The 16,786-nt window shown below is 37.6% G+C and overlaps 1 protein-coding gene across 1 annotated transcript; it reads right to left on the reverse strand.

The window, feature by feature from the left end:
• Positions 1 to 52: 52 nt before the first annotated feature.
• Positions 53 to 16,278, reverse strand: LOC137391829 (RNA polymerase II elongation factor ELL2-like). Its single transcript, XM_068078367.1, has 11 exons — positions 16,135 to 16,278; positions 15,231 to 15,272; positions 14,976 to 15,085; positions 14,227 to 14,343; positions 13,212 to 13,640; positions 10,504 to 10,737; positions 10,210 to 10,279; positions 9,560 to 9,620; positions 7,090 to 7,120; positions 4,308 to 4,479; positions 53 to 816 (listed from the first exon to the last, which is right to left on the reverse strand). The coding sequence occupies exons 1-11, from the start codon at positions 16,267 to 16,269 to the stop codon at positions 670 to 672; spliced, it is 1,548 nt and encodes a 515-aa protein (XP_067934468.1). The 5' UTR covers positions 16,270 to 16,278; the 3' UTR covers positions 53 to 669.
• Between the last annotated feature and the right edge of the window lie 508 nt (positions 16,279 to 16,786).

Consider the following 16,786-nt stretch of genomic DNA (forward strand, 5'->3'; position numbering starts at 1 on the left):
CTTTTTTGTAGATATATTACTATTCTTTTGAATAGGCACTCATAGTTTATAATAGAATTTAAATATAAATTATTAGCTGCATACACCATAGACATAGATACAATGAAAGTCTCATACAATTCAAAGCTTAGATTTTCCAGCTCTTCAATAAAAAAACCCAATAGTAGGTAGATTAATAACATTGATTCCACGCTTGGCATGGAGAAGTAGGTAATATTTTTTGACAAAATTGAATGTGGAGGAAAGTTAAATTCTCTTCAACGAATGATGACTCCTGGAAATAGGAAAAAACATCTACTTACAGAAAACTTCACGCAGCAATCTCCGCTATGGTCATGTCCAGTGCATGTATACAGGTCACAGAACTTATCACAATATTCCTACTACTCCTGAAGTTAAACAACTGAACTCCTAATTTGATTGAGTTAAAACAACGGAAAAATTTGTGAAGAGATCCTATGAGTATGTGGAGACGAGTCCTGGTCTTGCTTAAGTGAAGCCCTCCGCAAGTAGATGAGGATTTGGTGTGGAAGGCGATTGGCTGATAGAAATAGGTGCTCAACTAACAAGTGTGATAAGTGGCTGAGGCTAGGCCAAGGATAGTCCGCCAGATATGCAATTGTTGTCAATGTCACGGCATGGAAAGAAAGACGGCAAATAATCAATCCTTTATCGTTTCAGCGTGGCATTATCATAATCATTGACTATACGCTTTATATGAGCTAACTTTGTTTGCAAATAGTCTAACCGCAGCTTGTTAGTGTGGTATTCTTTGCTTCGTTCCTTGTATTTTTTTCTGATTTTCTTTTCTATTTTCTACAACAAGAAATAACCCAGCATACAATTCTCATATCTCGATAACCTTGAGAAGCCTAAATAAAAATGAAATGCAGTAATTGAATAAAACTACTATTGTATTGATCAAAAATATATCGTATTAACAGCAGGGAGTCTAGCTACAGTAACTGGATTGCAACCTTTTCTTGAAACCAGTCTGCTTTGTCTTATGCTTTGCAACAAAATCCACTACATTTAGACAATTCTGCCGCAAATCTTTTATTGTATACTTGCTTTATTCTAGCAAGAATAACATTGCAGTAACAGAAAATCAGAAGGCAACAACTTGTTTTCAAATGAGCTTTTGCAAATTATAAAATATTGGAGTGCCTTAAACTAGGTGCTAAGTATAGAACATGCAATAGTTATATTTGCATATCCTGTTGAAAAAACTGTTGCTGTTGCTGGACATTTAACAGGCGGATAGAAACATCATACAATGAGGTCAATTTATAGAGCAACCGATAAGTACTGCATACCATTTACATGTTTAGGTGAAAGGAGAAAAAACCTCAAGGTTGGTTCACACTATATCGTCGCATGTCGGCGTTGTCCCTTTGGCATTCATCGTCGACTATGTGTACCGGAAACTGATGGCGGGAAACACGTTAGGAAAGTATGCAGCAGTCAAACCTTCCCAATAGTTCCTCGGGCATCGATGACAACCTGTACAATGCGCACCACTTTGACAATGGTGATTTGCTGTCGTGCGTGGATAGCGTAAACTATTTATTTCTGTTTATAATAGTTGCTGCGGGACTAGTATTTGATTCCAGAACACGGAAACAAAGAGGTTTCTTCGAGAAAGGAAAACACTATGTCGCGGAGTATTCGCTGATGCAAACGCGGAGGGGTGTGAACATTGTTATCCCTGACGATCAACGAAGTATTGCGGCATCAACGCCGAGATAGTGTGAACCAGCCTTAAACATATAGATCAGCTGACCCATGGAAAAATAACAATTTCAGGCAATCAGCTACTAGTGTTCTCATTTCGATCGTAACAATCTCCACAACGACTTAAGCCTGGTTCCCATATCGATTGCGAGATTCCGGCGGCAATCTTGCGCAGCAAAACGCTTGCGATGCTAGGCAGCTTTTGTTCACATAAAGGGTCATCGCTAATAACCGCATGAAAATGTTCGCTCACCATGCCATTTCAATAATGGTGACCTTCACCTGTACAATGCATTTCGGAAAGGTTTTGCCTGCGGCTTTTCGCGAAATTTGAACAGCACTAAACTCTTGCGTTGACCGCGATCAACTACTGGTGGTACCCGGCGTGTAGGTTCCCATTTCACTGCAATAGCCTGTGGTGCTGTCACCGGTGCTTTCCAGAGTATATGGCAACCACATCTTTAAGGAAAGCTCTCACTTCCTTGTCTGAATTGCTCTAGCAACTCAATTACTCTTCATATTCTTGTTTAGTAACTTGTCTGGGCATCAAACCAGGATGTTTTACCATGAAAGATAGTTTACCATGAGTGAAAGTGGCTGTTGTTTAACACTCTAGGTAAATGTTGTGACTGTAGCAGGTGTGTAGTAAAACACAGTCAAACTGTGACATACCAAGTTAACCCATCCCGATAATTGCCTATATGCCAAATTCAACTGTATGTTGCAACAGATAACCTTGTGAGAATTCCACGGCTCTAACACTGGGTAATAAATGTTTCAAGTAACTACACAAAGCAATGAGCAAATGCATTATGAACAACTATGCAAAAAACGAAATGCAAAAAATCCAAATTATTTGTAAGAAACTAAATTAATAATAAATAACAGGAGGTTTTCATTGTCACTTCACCTTTGCATTAAAGAGTGGCAGAGGAGAGCGGAGAAGGCGACGATAGAAATTCAGCATACCTTAATAGCCCGCAATGGTAAAGCACGATGAATGCGTATGACCCAGCCAACCATTTTATTACAGTAATGTCCGCATACACTCGGGTCAGCTTTACTATTGGAGTGTGACCAATGTGAACAAGGCTTGAGAGTACATGAATTCAAAATTGACATAATTTATTTACAGTGCTTTTTTAACACTGGACATTATTTACATCTTACTTTGAACTATCAATGCGAGTTTCTTCCTTTTAAATAGGATGGTCTTTCATCGCATCACTTTCACCTCCTTCTCATGTTGATTATTAGCTTCGGAGATTTAAAAAAAATTGATACACAAAGAAGTCTACTTCATATTTTTTTATGATTTGTCATTTTAAATTAAATCCAAGGTAAGCATGACTTCTTTCCCTTTCTCATCACTGCTCCTATGCGCACTCGACTTCTTGAGATGCATGATTTTAAAACTAAACATGGCAGATATGAAGCACTCTTTATTATTATTCGAGCAACGTAGAACCCAACTATGTGACGTGCCACATGCATATTTACAAAACTTCAATGTTTCATAACACTTCACGCGATGAACATGGCATCAAATATAGAAAGCAGTTCTTGGTCAACTTTTAAATCTTATTTCAAAGAATTCATGTTGAGGCGATTATAAATCGAGGAATGATGATACTTCATATCTTTAGGGTAACTACTAATAAAAGTAAACAAATACAGGATAGACACAGATGCTAGTTACACGGCGACTGTATATTACGACGTATGCTGCTAGAGACTCTAACAGTTTGAGGTATCCAGTGGCAAAGACAGAGGTATGCTAGTAGATTGTATTGAGTAACACAATTATAGCTGCTTCAGGGTTCTTTAGGGAATCTTGAATGATATTTTTTATATAACTTGGTTCATATCACTCGCAGGAAATAGCTTAACATTTTTTGCATACTTCAAAGGGTCCTACAAGTGTAGAAAAATACTTCAAAGCTATCACACACCGCATTAAAGGAAGTATGCTTATTAAAAATGAACACATCTATACTTAAACTTTTCACTGAATTTGAACTTGAAAAAATTGTTTTTCTATGCATAAGTTTTCAATAATTTGATATTGGTAATTTTAAATTGACAGTTATTTCAATAACGAAGAAGCTAAAAAAATTGCCATTATCAACGAGTGGCTGATATTTTAAATGTCCCAAAAAACCTGCTAAGCAATTTGCTCTCAAGTTCAAATATTTAGGATTTGATATCCTATCTTGTTACATCTCGGCAGCGCTGATGTCTCAAAGACATGACCTGCCTCCTTTTAGTAACTTATGAAAGTTTCATACTAAAATGCTTGTCAAGTAGATGAACATGATTCTTTCTACTTGCCCAAAATATAAAATTGTACATCCTGGTATGACAGTCACATTTACAACAATGTTTGTTCCACCTACTAGAAGTAGCATGCAAAGCGGGTAGGCGAGAAATTGCATCAGGTTGGCCAATCAAGGAAATTCGTTAATAGAGGACATGAACTAGTGTTTCCATAGCAACTATAATATGTGACGTAAAGCCTTCTTGCCACAAGCAAAACTTAGGCGTGGCAGTATTTGTAGCACTACTGTCTGTACCTTGTATTCATTTGAGTCCGGCTCAGCGGCGTAGAGCTGCACAGCGAGACTGTTAAACTTGTGGTTGTTGTCTTCTACATACTCAAATAGTGACTTATATTCCTGGTACTCGCGGTTAAACTCATCCTTATAACGATTCCTTTGGTCTGAGTTTGTCACCGTCGTAAAATGCCTTCAAATAAAAGTAGGTTGGCACTCAAGAGAAAGTTGATTTAATAACCATAAAGCAGCAAACCCTGCATAATAGGCCTGCCATGTACAAGCTAAGTATTTTGTGCACACACATATACCTTACTCACAAATGAAAACTTACATATGTCAGCAGTAAACAGACAAGTTTACTCTTGGTTACATAAGGTCATGAAAGAACCCAATCAGCTACCTAGGATTAATTGGCCTAATTAGCTACCTAGGATTATAAATTGACCCAATCAGCTTCCTAGGATTATAAATTGACCCAATTAGCTACCTAGGAATATAAATTGACCCAATCAGCTACCTAGGATTATAAATCGACCCAATTAGCTACCTAGGATTATAAATTGACCCAATCAGCTACCTAGGATTATTAATTGGCCCAATTAGCTATCTAGGATTATAAATTGACCCAATCAGCTTCCTAGGATTATAAATTGACCCAATTAGCTACCTAGGAATATAAATTGACCCAATCCGCTACCTAGGATTATAAATTGCCTCAATTAGCTACCTAGGATTATAAATTGACCTACTTGGCTACCTAGAATTATAAATGAACCCAACAGGCTACCTAGGATTATGAAGGAATCTAATTGGCTACCGAAGATTATAATGGAACCTAATTGGAGCTACAAAAGAACTTAATTCGTTATGTAAGATTACAATTATAAATGTAACCGATCTGCTACTTAGAGTTATGAAGGGTCGTGGTGAGCCACCTAGGATTATGCAGTGTCTTGCGCTTGAAAATTACGAAAACCAGACGGCTTATGATCCAGAAACGATGTAAGTAGCAAATGAAAAAGGTGGATGACCAGCGGTGCAAAGTTACTCTACCAAAATAATACAGCTCCCATTAACAATGTTGAAATGGCATCTTATGATCAAATCCCCTAAACTAACTGAAGTATTCAATTGTCAGCTTATGGTCTGTAAATACAGCCATGTGTAGCGCATGAGCTTTCTGCAGCTTTGTAGAACTGTATACTACTGTTTCTGTTACTGCTGTATGCAATCAAGTGCTGAAACAATCCTTATGACTGCTTATCTCTGAAGTTCCACACTTGAAGTAATGCTTCTTAATAGCACCCGTCAATGTATGAAACTGGGTAAACGTTTAGGAATTGAGCTTTTGAAATAGGAGTTCTATAATATTCTTTGGTGAATTGCCATTACGAACGATACTTCTGTGATGGGAAATAGTAATCTTAGACAATCTCCACAACTGCACTGAGGAATATCCAGTTTGAATTAAGGGCTGCATGTAACTTTTGTTATTAATCTTAGTTAAAGTCATACAAATTTAATTAAAAGCCAAAACTTTAAATACAGATTTCTACATCTTAAATCAGAAATCAACTCATAAATGAATCAAAGAAATAGTAAACCTCTTGTAATTAAACACCCAAATATATCATCCAACTTGTAAAACTGACTTCGCCATGAGAATTAAGGAACATTTATTTAATTTGTCTACCACAATATTCTTTAGTATGTTAAAGGTGTAAATCAGAGACAGGTGTGATATTCACCGCTAATATCAGTCAACTATGTTGATTGATATAAGCCGTGAACATATAGAACCGTTCATATTCAACATATAGAGTGTTGAATATGAGCTATCACTCTGGTCAATACACCTAACAACTGTAATAAACAAAACAGAGCTCAGGTCTGTCACGTAGCTGCAAAAAATTCAGAGCTTGTGGCTGCCATGTTGCTGCGAACAATTCAGGACCCAGGACTGTCATGTTGCTGTGAACAATTCAAGACCCAGGGCTGTAATATTGCCGTGAACAATTCAGAACTGTCATGTTGTTGTGAACAATTCAAAACTGTCATGTTGCTGTGAAATAATTCAGAACCCAGAGCTGTTATGCTGCTGTGAACAATTCAGGAGCCAGGGTTGTCATATTGCTGGGACAACTCAGGACCTAGGGTTGTCACGTGATTAAAAACAATTCAGGACCAAGAGCTGTCATGTTGCTGTGACACATTCAGGACCCAGAACTGTCATGCTGTTGTGAACAACTCAGGACCAATGGTTGTCATATTGCCGAGACAACTCAGGACCTAGGGATGTCAAGTGATTACAAACAATTCAGGACCAACACTGTCAAGTGATTACAAACATTTCAGGACCAAGGGCTGTCATGTTGATGTGACCAATTTCATTTTCCGGAGCTGTCATGTTGCATAAACTTTAAAGGATATCAAATAAAAACAATAGGAATGCTGACATTAAACTTGATAGAACAGTTATAGCGGTTACGGATTAGATGCACACCATAAACAATTAACACTCACACTTAATCTAGGTTTTCCAGTTGGTTTCACAACTCGCTTCAACGCTGGACTAGACAGAGATTTGAAGGCAAATATAGCGGGTAGCTCATAAATTAGCTTACAATTCTCTTACATTAACAATACAATGGTTGTCATAGAACTCTTGCATCTCATCAAAAGTTAATATAAAAACCTAGGTGAAAGATCTGCTGGTTAAAACGCTTCAACGCAAACAGGCCCAAGCAAAAAGCACTAAGAGTGAACAGTAGCTACTAACAGAAATAGAAAGTTTACTTACTTTGTGCAGTCTTCTAGACTTGCATTCGTATCTTCAAGAAAATACAAATGAAACTTCACTAAATAATGTAATAGATAATGACGGCAGTCATACACACCTATACCTATATGTTATCAGACTGATTATAACTAACATACTGTAGCTTAACCTGTATGCATACCTCTATGTCATCATTCTGATCCTATCTAACATAATCTAACCTGTACATATACCTTCATGTAATCCCTCTGACCATATCTAACATACCGTAAAACCTCTAATTGAATGCCCCTCCAATTGACCGCGACCCTAAGAGAAGGATTGAAAAATAGACCGCCACTCTCCAATTGAACGCCACCCCCATTTGAATGCCACTTGGACATTATTTGATCTTTTCGAGCTTATAATAATAACTGATCAATAGAAAAGTGTCCACAAAATCGTATTAATAATGAACCATTTATATCAATATCAGTTAATTCTCTCGTTGTCCAATTCCAAAGCTTTTCGTTTTTTTTCGTTAAAACTTTGAAAGCAACGCCGTAGCAATGATCAATAACCGTCTCAGGCTAACAGTAGCTCTCTGTTTAACGCCGTCTTTCTACTTCGAAGTAGCCTACATTTATAAAAAAGCGGCTTAAATTTACGACGGTAGATGGCACTTTGAAAGCAATGCCATAGAAAAAACTATTGACTGTTTCAGGCTAATAGTAGCTCCTTGTTCAACGGGGTCCTAATACTTCGAAGGACATTCATATAAAAACCGGTTCGCAAGTTTTGGACCAAAGGTTACGCAAAAAATTTAGCAAGCAAACTTTTACGCGTTGCATTAGTGCTAAATGCAGCGCATGAAAGTTTTGCTCCGCCAAAAAAAATTGTTTGAACGCTAATATCAACTAGTTCAGCAGTGCAGAAGAAAATTGAGATCAGAAAATATTGTGGAAGGTATTGGACAACTAGAAGATGTTCGTTCATCGAACATCTTCTAGTTGTCCAATCAGAACACAGCTATCCGAGCAAACGTTACAAATATTTTTGTTTTAAAAACGTAAATCTTTGTTTCTGCATGTAATATAAGTATGGTTCGTTTATGTCACTTGTTCATGAATATATATTTGTATTATTTGATAGATTATTGTTGTATAACTTATAAATATGCAGATTTATAGCATCCTTGCGGCAATCTTAACATAGCTTACAATAGATCGATGCTCATAACTCCCCTTCTATTGCACATAAAAAGCTAGTTTGGCCTGCAAACTGTAACAAACATATCAGTGAGTGCAATGAGCTTTTATTCAACGAAGGTAAATATAGATAGAAAATAAAAATATGTCGTCAAATTTACAATGAAATAAAATTTGAAAAATCCAACAAACTGCAAAGGACATAGGCTATAATATCATCGCAGGTCAATTGCAAGCAATAGATATCAACTGGTAGAGATATTTCTCGGTTTCTTGTGCACATTTGTTAAGAGATCTTTGACAAGTTAGAGGTAAGTTAGCAGATTTATTGCATTCAAAATGTTTAATATCGGTCCACCGGAAAAAGGCAAAATATAGGCGGCATTCGCTTCACTCGTAATAGGGCTGAAAATTCTGACAAGAAAATACTGACAAGCCATTTGAAAAATACATGGCCAGCCTCTATTTGAATGCCGCCTCAAATTGACCGCCACCATAAAGGGGAAGTTGAAAAATAGAGCGCCATGACGTTCAATTAGAGGTTTTACGGTAGTTCAACCTATATGTATACCTCTATGTTCTCCCTCTGATCATAACTAACATAGTCCAACCTGTACGGATACCTCTATGTCCTCCCTCTGATCATAACTAACATAGTCCAACCTGTACGGATACCTCTATGTCTTCCCTCTGATCATAACTAACATAGTCCAACCTGTTCGTATACCTCTATGTCATGAGACTGAGCATCTCTAACGTAGTCTAACCTGTACGTATACCTCTATGTCATCACTTTGAGCATCTCTAACATAGTCTAACCTGTAGGTATGCCTCTATAATAGTCTATATCATCACTCTGAGCATATCTAACACAGTCTAACCTGTATGTATACCTCTATGTCATCAGATTGATTACAGTTGATTTGCCAGAGCTAATCAAACCAGATTTTGCTACTGCATCATTATTGCATAACTCAGAAAATAACATGGACAATCTCAAGCGGCTTATAGACCAGCCTCTTTATTGAGTATGAAAGAGAAGAGACGAAGTGAAAGGGAACAAGAGACTAGTGCTTGATTATAGGATGACATTCATTAGAGAGAGAGATAAACATTGGCGGTATTTGACTGAGGATTGAACTGCAAACTGAGTGTAAATGGGAAGCCTAAACAGGTGATTTCCCTCTAACTGTCAATTAGACGATCAAGAAGTTTTCAGTGCAAGCGAACTAAACTGCAATTGTAGGACACGATCACTTGACATTTAACAAGTGTACATAGGCAAGGGATATGCTATAGCTCACCTATGTTGTATTTCTGTTGTTTGGATAATGGCAAATCTTCTTCATCCCTTACATCCTTTTTCTAAAGACAAGACAGAGGAATGTGCAGCTGTGTACAGTGCAGATGACATGCACTCGCTACATGATGCTACAGTGATGCGGATGTTCTATGAGATATGAGCAAAAACAAGCAAAGGAATCTATGTAAACTGACAGCCGTGTGTATTACGAGTGCACAAAAGAATATCTACAATTCGAAATTTGAGCCGATCAGTTACAAATCTTCAATTAATTACAGTTAAGCATGACCTTAAAGGAGCTAATCTCAGCAGCCATCCATATAATATATATAATATGAAAGGCCTGACTTAAGTCTCCCTACGTCTCTATAACACCGCTGTATCCTTGAGTGTGAAATCAATGCATGTCTATTGTATTTTCTTTGCATCTGTTTAAAGTTGACATCATTAGAAGTGTTCATTTATTCTTAATTAAATAAGCATTTAGCTCAAGTCTCAATGTCAGTAACGAAAATAGTAGTACGTGTGAGACTAGGCTTCCCGTGTGTGCTTCCCGTGTGTGTGTGCGTGTGCAGAGCTGCGTAGCGATGGCTCGCTAAGACTGCTTCATGTGATTGATAAGCAAATGGTGTAGGAAAGGGAGATGTTTACCCGTTTTGTAGTGTCAGACGTTGGTAGGACGGCTACGACAGGTTTGCTAGTGCCTAGTCTGTTCAAATTCCTGTAAAACCGAGTGAAACTGTCAGAACACCCAATGCAGAAAAGATTATTCTTTGAAGGTATACAGATCAATATGCCAACTTGGCAATTCTATCTCCGGAAAAGATACACCATTATTTCACTAAGTTATTTTATCAAATCATGTCAGTGGCACTCAAGCGCTAAAGGCTATAATACAGATGCTCCATACTCGGTGGTCACTACTGACTTCCTCTAGCCACTGACCTTTTTACTAGTTGTTTGTCCGTTTCTGAGTAAAAGGCCCAATTGACGTCGACCTCTGAGAGATGCTCGGGTCGCAATGACCAGCACCCCTTAGAGTTGGTCATGCCGATTCTACCGAGCACCTGTGAGACATCTGACGACGAGTCATTCAGACCGTCAGCGCGCAGTTTTAGCAGCAACTGTGGTGTGTCATACATGTTGGGCTTCAATCCAAGAGTATGCACAACTCGCTCTCTGCAAAGGAACTCATTTAGGTTATTTCTCACCATCATGACTATATACTGACAAACCAACAAACTTCTATGAGCCAGCTAGAGAGGTATGTTCTCAAAAACTAAACACAAACAGTCAATTATAAAAGTGAACTACGGTTTTACGGAAGAGATGTGGCACAGCCAGAAACTTTTGAAACACAGACCCTCTTCTCTAAGTGACCAGATGATGCAATTAGAGATCAAGTCTGGCATGTAGTGTTAAGGCAGTTTACATGCATACAGTCCACACTCACATGCCTAGATTGCGGAAATGCGTTGTAACTCTTTGAAAGCCTGGACGGGTCAAAATGACATCTGGCAGTGACTGGGTATCAGTGATCTTTTTTGGCAGCTATACAACGTAATTTATTTCTTCTAAGAACAACTACCGTACTTTTCGGACTATTAGCCGCTACTTTTTTCTGATGATTTGAGCCATGGGGCTTATGTAAGGGTGAGGCTATTCTGTGGCTTTTTCTTTCATCGCTAGGGCGCATTAACCAGAATCTCCGGTTAGTGCGCCTCTAGCGGTGAAAAAAATACGAAACAATGCCTAACGGTACTGTTCCGTTAGGCACTAGGTTAAAAAGCCTTGGTTAATACAAAACAGTGCCATTAGGCACTGTTCTGTTTTAAACAGGAAAGTTGCTACTGTGTTAAAAAGCACTGTCCTGAGTTCTGCGGCCTATACAAAGGTGCAGCCTATGTATTATTTTATCATCGTTTTTTTTTGGAAAATAAAGCAGATGCGGCTTATATAGGGGTGCGGTTTATAGTCTAAAAAGTACGGTAAATCCCTACAGCAAAATTGAATAGCTATGGGTGCAGGAAGTGGTACAACACAACAAAAGCACCCAGTTGCGCTGGCGATATAACATCTTGCTAAGACAAACCAGCTATTACAAAGAGCTCTCTATTGGCAACATAAGTTGGCTCTCAAGGTCTACATATCGAGTGAGAGAGAAATTGGCAAAGTCTGAAAACATAAGCTAATTTCTAGTGTGAACTTTACCATCAGCGCAAATGAGGCAATTGTGGCCAGTATCAGCAATGTACCAAAACTTGGAAACATGACTCTTTGCCTTTGTTTATAGAGAGTACAATTGGTCCTGTTAAATGTCCTTGTTACGACCTTGATAGTCTCCAGTTCAAATTTGAATGCTCAAAAATTATGTTCTTAAATGAAATTATCCACAAAGTTCAGATATTAGCCTCGCTAGCGGGTTAGGGATATCCATGAATGAAATGAGTATGTTCAGATGACAACCAGGACATGATATGCACACATTATCTACTGAAGATGTACCATATCAGCACATGATATACACACATTACCCACTGAAGATGTACCATATCAGGACATGATATACACACTTTACCCACTGAAGATGTACCATATCAAGACATGATATACACACATTACCCACTGAAGATGTACCATATCAGGACATGATATACACACTTTACCCACTGAAGATGTACCATATCAAGACATGATATACACACATTACCCACTGAAGATGTACCATATCAGGACATGATATACACACATTACCCACTGAAGATGTACCATATCAGGACATGATATACACACATTATCTACTGAAGATGTACCATATCAGGACATGATATACACACACTATCCACTGAAGATGTACCATATCAGGACATGATATGCACACGTTACCCACTGAAGATGTACCATATCAAGACATGATATGCACGTATTACCCACTGAAGATGTACCATATCAGTGCAACGTGTCATATGTAGTAGTGCAGAGCATGGCATCATCACCACCATAGAGTTATCTTCCCTATGATAACTCTATGATCACCACTCTCAATATTATGCAACGCAGAACAAAAGTATAAAATATCTAAAAGCTATGCACAGAGCTGGCAAAAAATCCACCAATCTCTGGGCACCTGACTAACCAATAGTAACAGAGTGACTATGACACTGAGTAACAAACAGTGACAAACAGTGACAAGTGTAATGCTTCTCATCTGTTTCTGACTTTTCAACTTCCTATGAACATGCAGCTGCCTTGCAGCCGGTATGGATCACTGAATTATCAAAGATATCAGAGACATAATAGCGATATTTACGAGTACCTCAAGGTATCATCTAACGAAGATGTTAAACTCTTTTGGTACACAGAGAGATTCGTAACACCTTAGCCTTAGAGCAATCCATATATTTGGTCAGACCAACCCGTCTGCACAGTGGTAGCAAATCTTGTGGCTCGCTTCACCTGTGAGCTTCCATGAAAATAGAAGGCTATCGCTGATGCGCATAACTATCTCTAAATACAACTTATTATTTGAAGGGACAAAAACAGAGTTAAGTTACCACTTTCCAGGTGCAGTGAAAAAAAAAACTAATTTTAAATTGCTTTCAACATGCCGCACACCTCTTCTTGCATTCTCTAGTATATATGCAGTCACTAACCTCAAAGGGATAGCTAAAAGAGCGGCCTTGGTCTTTTCTTTGTCCGACTTGCTTGGTCCGCTGGTCTTAATACGAGCAAATGCGGCTTCCTTTGCTGCCGAATTTAGTTTTGATTGCTGTTTACGTTTTAACTTGTCCACCATTCGCGCAGCATTAGTTTGTGAGCTGACTAAGTTGGAAGGGTTACTGTAGGTGTTAGCCTGAGATGCAGCCATAGATGATGGTACGGGTGATGAGTTATTATTGTACGCATTCCCCGAATTCAGAGAATTAGGAGATTTTGAGGTCAGTGAAGGCGGCCAATCATCTTTGGTCTGTTTGGAATTCGTTTGGAGATTGGATCGAGAAGTAGCATTGGTTCCATTTTTAATTGTCTTTGTTACTCTTTTCGACTTGACACCTCCCTTTGTCTGGTCTATTTCCTTGGCACTACAACACGGGTTGCAGGTGATTCATAGCAAGCCCCACACAGTATTATGACGATTATCTATAAATATCACCTACATGTATGTGTAGCTAAAACCAGTGCAATTCTACAGGATTAGCCAAGAGGGTCTCGTTATAGATCACTTGTTCAAGATAGAACACAATAACTAGAGCTCAGCACCTTCCTATTAGATCATATGCATTGCTAAGTCATGTTTCATCTTGCAGTAAACTATGTATCATGTGTAATCAACTAAATCTCTGAATATTTTCCGTGATGCATGTTTGAAAAACAACTTACTAAAAATAAAACCTGCCAATTTTCTTGAAGACATCAAATTCACTTCATATTCTTCAAAGCAATTTCTGCCATTATCAACACTGAACTGTCAAATTTAACTTTGTGCAGCGTGTATAACTAAATTCGACACAGCACTATCATTATCAACACTGAACTGTCAAATTTAACTTTGTGCAGTGTGTATAATTCAATTCAACAAAGCCCTATCATTATCAACACTGAACTGTCAAATTTAACTTTGTGCAGCGTGCATAACTCAATTCAACACAGCACTATCTACAAACACACCAGTTCTTTTTACTTTCTTCCTTCTTGACGGCCACTTTCTCTCGAGTCGATTGGTACACTTCATCCGTCGCTCTTACAGAGATTTTGTGAGTCATACTGTCCAATGTCTCCAGTTGTCTACCAACAAATGATATTTTATAAATTCAAATCATTTATATTTCTTGAGCAGTTCAACTATGGAGTCACAAGCACGGCTGGTAAGATATTAGCGATGAGATTGTATAGTCACTACAGCCGCTAATGACATCATACCGTAGTAAGCTTTACATAGTTGAAAATAGAAAATATTTTCCCAAATGAATTCAATTGCAAGGTGATCAATAATTGAGTTAAGTATGCAAAAGTACAAGATTATTACTATGATAAGAAATGGCTGAGCTCTAACTCGATGTCACTGGTTAGTGATAGAGCCTTAAGATAAACCAATTAGTGTGCCCGTAACAGGCGTTCTCTCCGAGGCCAATAACACAAATATCCTAGTTTCTTGCACCGTCTTCCAATACTGTTGAACATCAAATACCAAACTTGCATTAGAGCAAATGCTCCTATCTCAGATCTGCTCAAATTAGATTCCATTGACAAAAAAGGCAAACAGAGCAAAGGAGAAAAAGGTGACCTACAGATAGCTTAAAAACAGCGGACTAGTTTAGGATTTACTTATGATTGAAAACATTTAACATTTGTAATTTTGATCTAACATGTTGTTATATCATAGCTGCTCAATAAGTACAGGAGAACCATGCACTCACCCATTTCTTGTAAGGCGAATGCAGTCAATGCTGCCTGTTTGATCACTGGGCAATGGCCCTACTGTGAATGTAATATCCTTGGAGCTTCGTCCATTAGGTATTCTTATTATCTGCACACAATTTGCTATAATTACGCATCCATCATGTTCTACTTATGTCAATGTCTGATTCTAAAGACAAACCAAAGTACTTCAAATAGCTGGAATCCACATTTTTGAAGTTTCCAAAGGCATATCTTATGTCATCGTGACTTACCCCTTCTTCATCTTTTATTTCCAATGTTGAAAGCGCCTTCCTCTGCAAACATAAAAGTATGTAACCAGATTGGACCTAGTTGAAAACCATATCATAGTTAGAAAAAGCAAACAATGCAATAATTTCTTCAAGTTTAAACGGGAAGTTCAGCTTTAAAGCTGTATTAAACATGATCGTCTTTAGACTATAACTGTTAATTTGCGATACACATTTGTATGAATTATTGGCGTTCGTTATTCACCTTCGTTATATCACCTTTGGCCTTAGACAATCGGACTGATGATACATAAATACTCATATATATAGTTTTTACCACTTTATTACCCTCGTTTTATACAAACAACTATACTATGATTCACTTTACTCAGAGCTCAGTTAATACACAATGATACAGGTTAATATACCCTATATGCCTTGAACTGGCGCTTAGGATCAATTGGAAAGCAAGTAAGTAAGTTATTGCATCTCACAGAATTCTTTCATGCAGATTCCATTACTGAACAAACGGTACCGAAACATTTGGAAACGGTCAAATAACTTTTACATGTACTGAAGATACTTTCACTATAATAGTTTTTATTGAATAACATGATACTTAGAGCATTGATAATTGCCAACTGAGAATACACGCTATGCGAAGAATTGTAGTAGTAATCAAATTTTGCATTACTTATGCTGACAAAACTTTTAAAAAAGTAAAACGAAAAATGAATGTTTAAAGCAGAGTGAGAACACAGTATAAAAATCACAATCATACAAAACAAATTCAAGCTCAACATAAATTATAATAATTGCAAGCAAAGACTTGATGCCATCGCGAGCGCGTTAACTTTTAACAGTTATGAAAATTTATCTTAATTTTGGATTGTACAGGACAATATATTAAGTTCATTAGAGCACCTACATTTCCCGGCTTAATATCTTCTATCAATTTTAAAGCTGCATCAGTGAGTTTAACTTGAATACAAGATATTTTAGGCGCAGTAACAGTGTCTCTAGCAAGCAAACCATACTGACTGCCTTCTTTCAACGCCATCATCAATGTGTCTTTTTGTGCTGGAATCACTGAAAGTTAGTAGATATCTTCCGTCGCGAGTTTGTCGTCGCATTTTAGAAGCCATAGAGCTACTTCACCCTGAATGCTTGTGGAGATACGATTGTACGTACACCTACTAGGAAAACCTAGTAACCGTTTTAGCTGATTAGCGGAATCCAGTAAAGAAAGCATACTTTGTATCGCCCATTTTGCTACTTGAAATTTTGTTTTCAATGAAGTGTAAGTCTTAACTTTCTTAAAAGTTTAAATATATTTAAACTTTTAGGAAAAAACAAAAAATTTTACATTTTGATCATATATGACCAAGAGAAACTGCACTACACTTGTCAAAAGCAGAATACGTAACTACTTGTCACATATTTGAACAAATACTGTACTTTTTTTGCCCTTTTCGGTCCAGAACTTTGTGTGATTTAAAACGGAACATCATATAATCATATGAATACTCATATTAACAATTAAATATGTGCATTTATGTAACTCTTAATAATTCTTGAAA

Source organism: Watersipora subatra, chromosome 3 (assembly GCF_963576615.1).
Source record: "Watersipora subatra chromosome 3, tzWatSuba1.1, whole genome shotgun sequence".
Lineage (NCBI taxonomy): Eukaryota > Metazoa > Bryozoa > Gymnolaemata > Cheilostomatida > Watersiporidae > Watersipora > Watersipora subatra.

Bases quoted from the DNA above. Each gene is read 5' to 3' on its own strand.
- LOC137391829 (XM_068078367.1), bottom strand. From the start codon at position 16,269: ATGATGGCGTTGAAAGAAGGCAGTCAGTATGGTTTGCTTGCTAGAGAC. The intron at 14,344-14,975 runs GTGAGTGCATGG...ATTTGTTGGTAG, and splicing joins ATTCGCCTTACAAGAAATGG to ACAACTGGAGACATTGGACA. The intron at 10,738-13,211 runs GTTAGTGACTGC...GTTCCTTTGCAG, and splicing joins CTTTTAGCTATCCCTTTGAG to AGAGCGAGTTGTGCATACTC.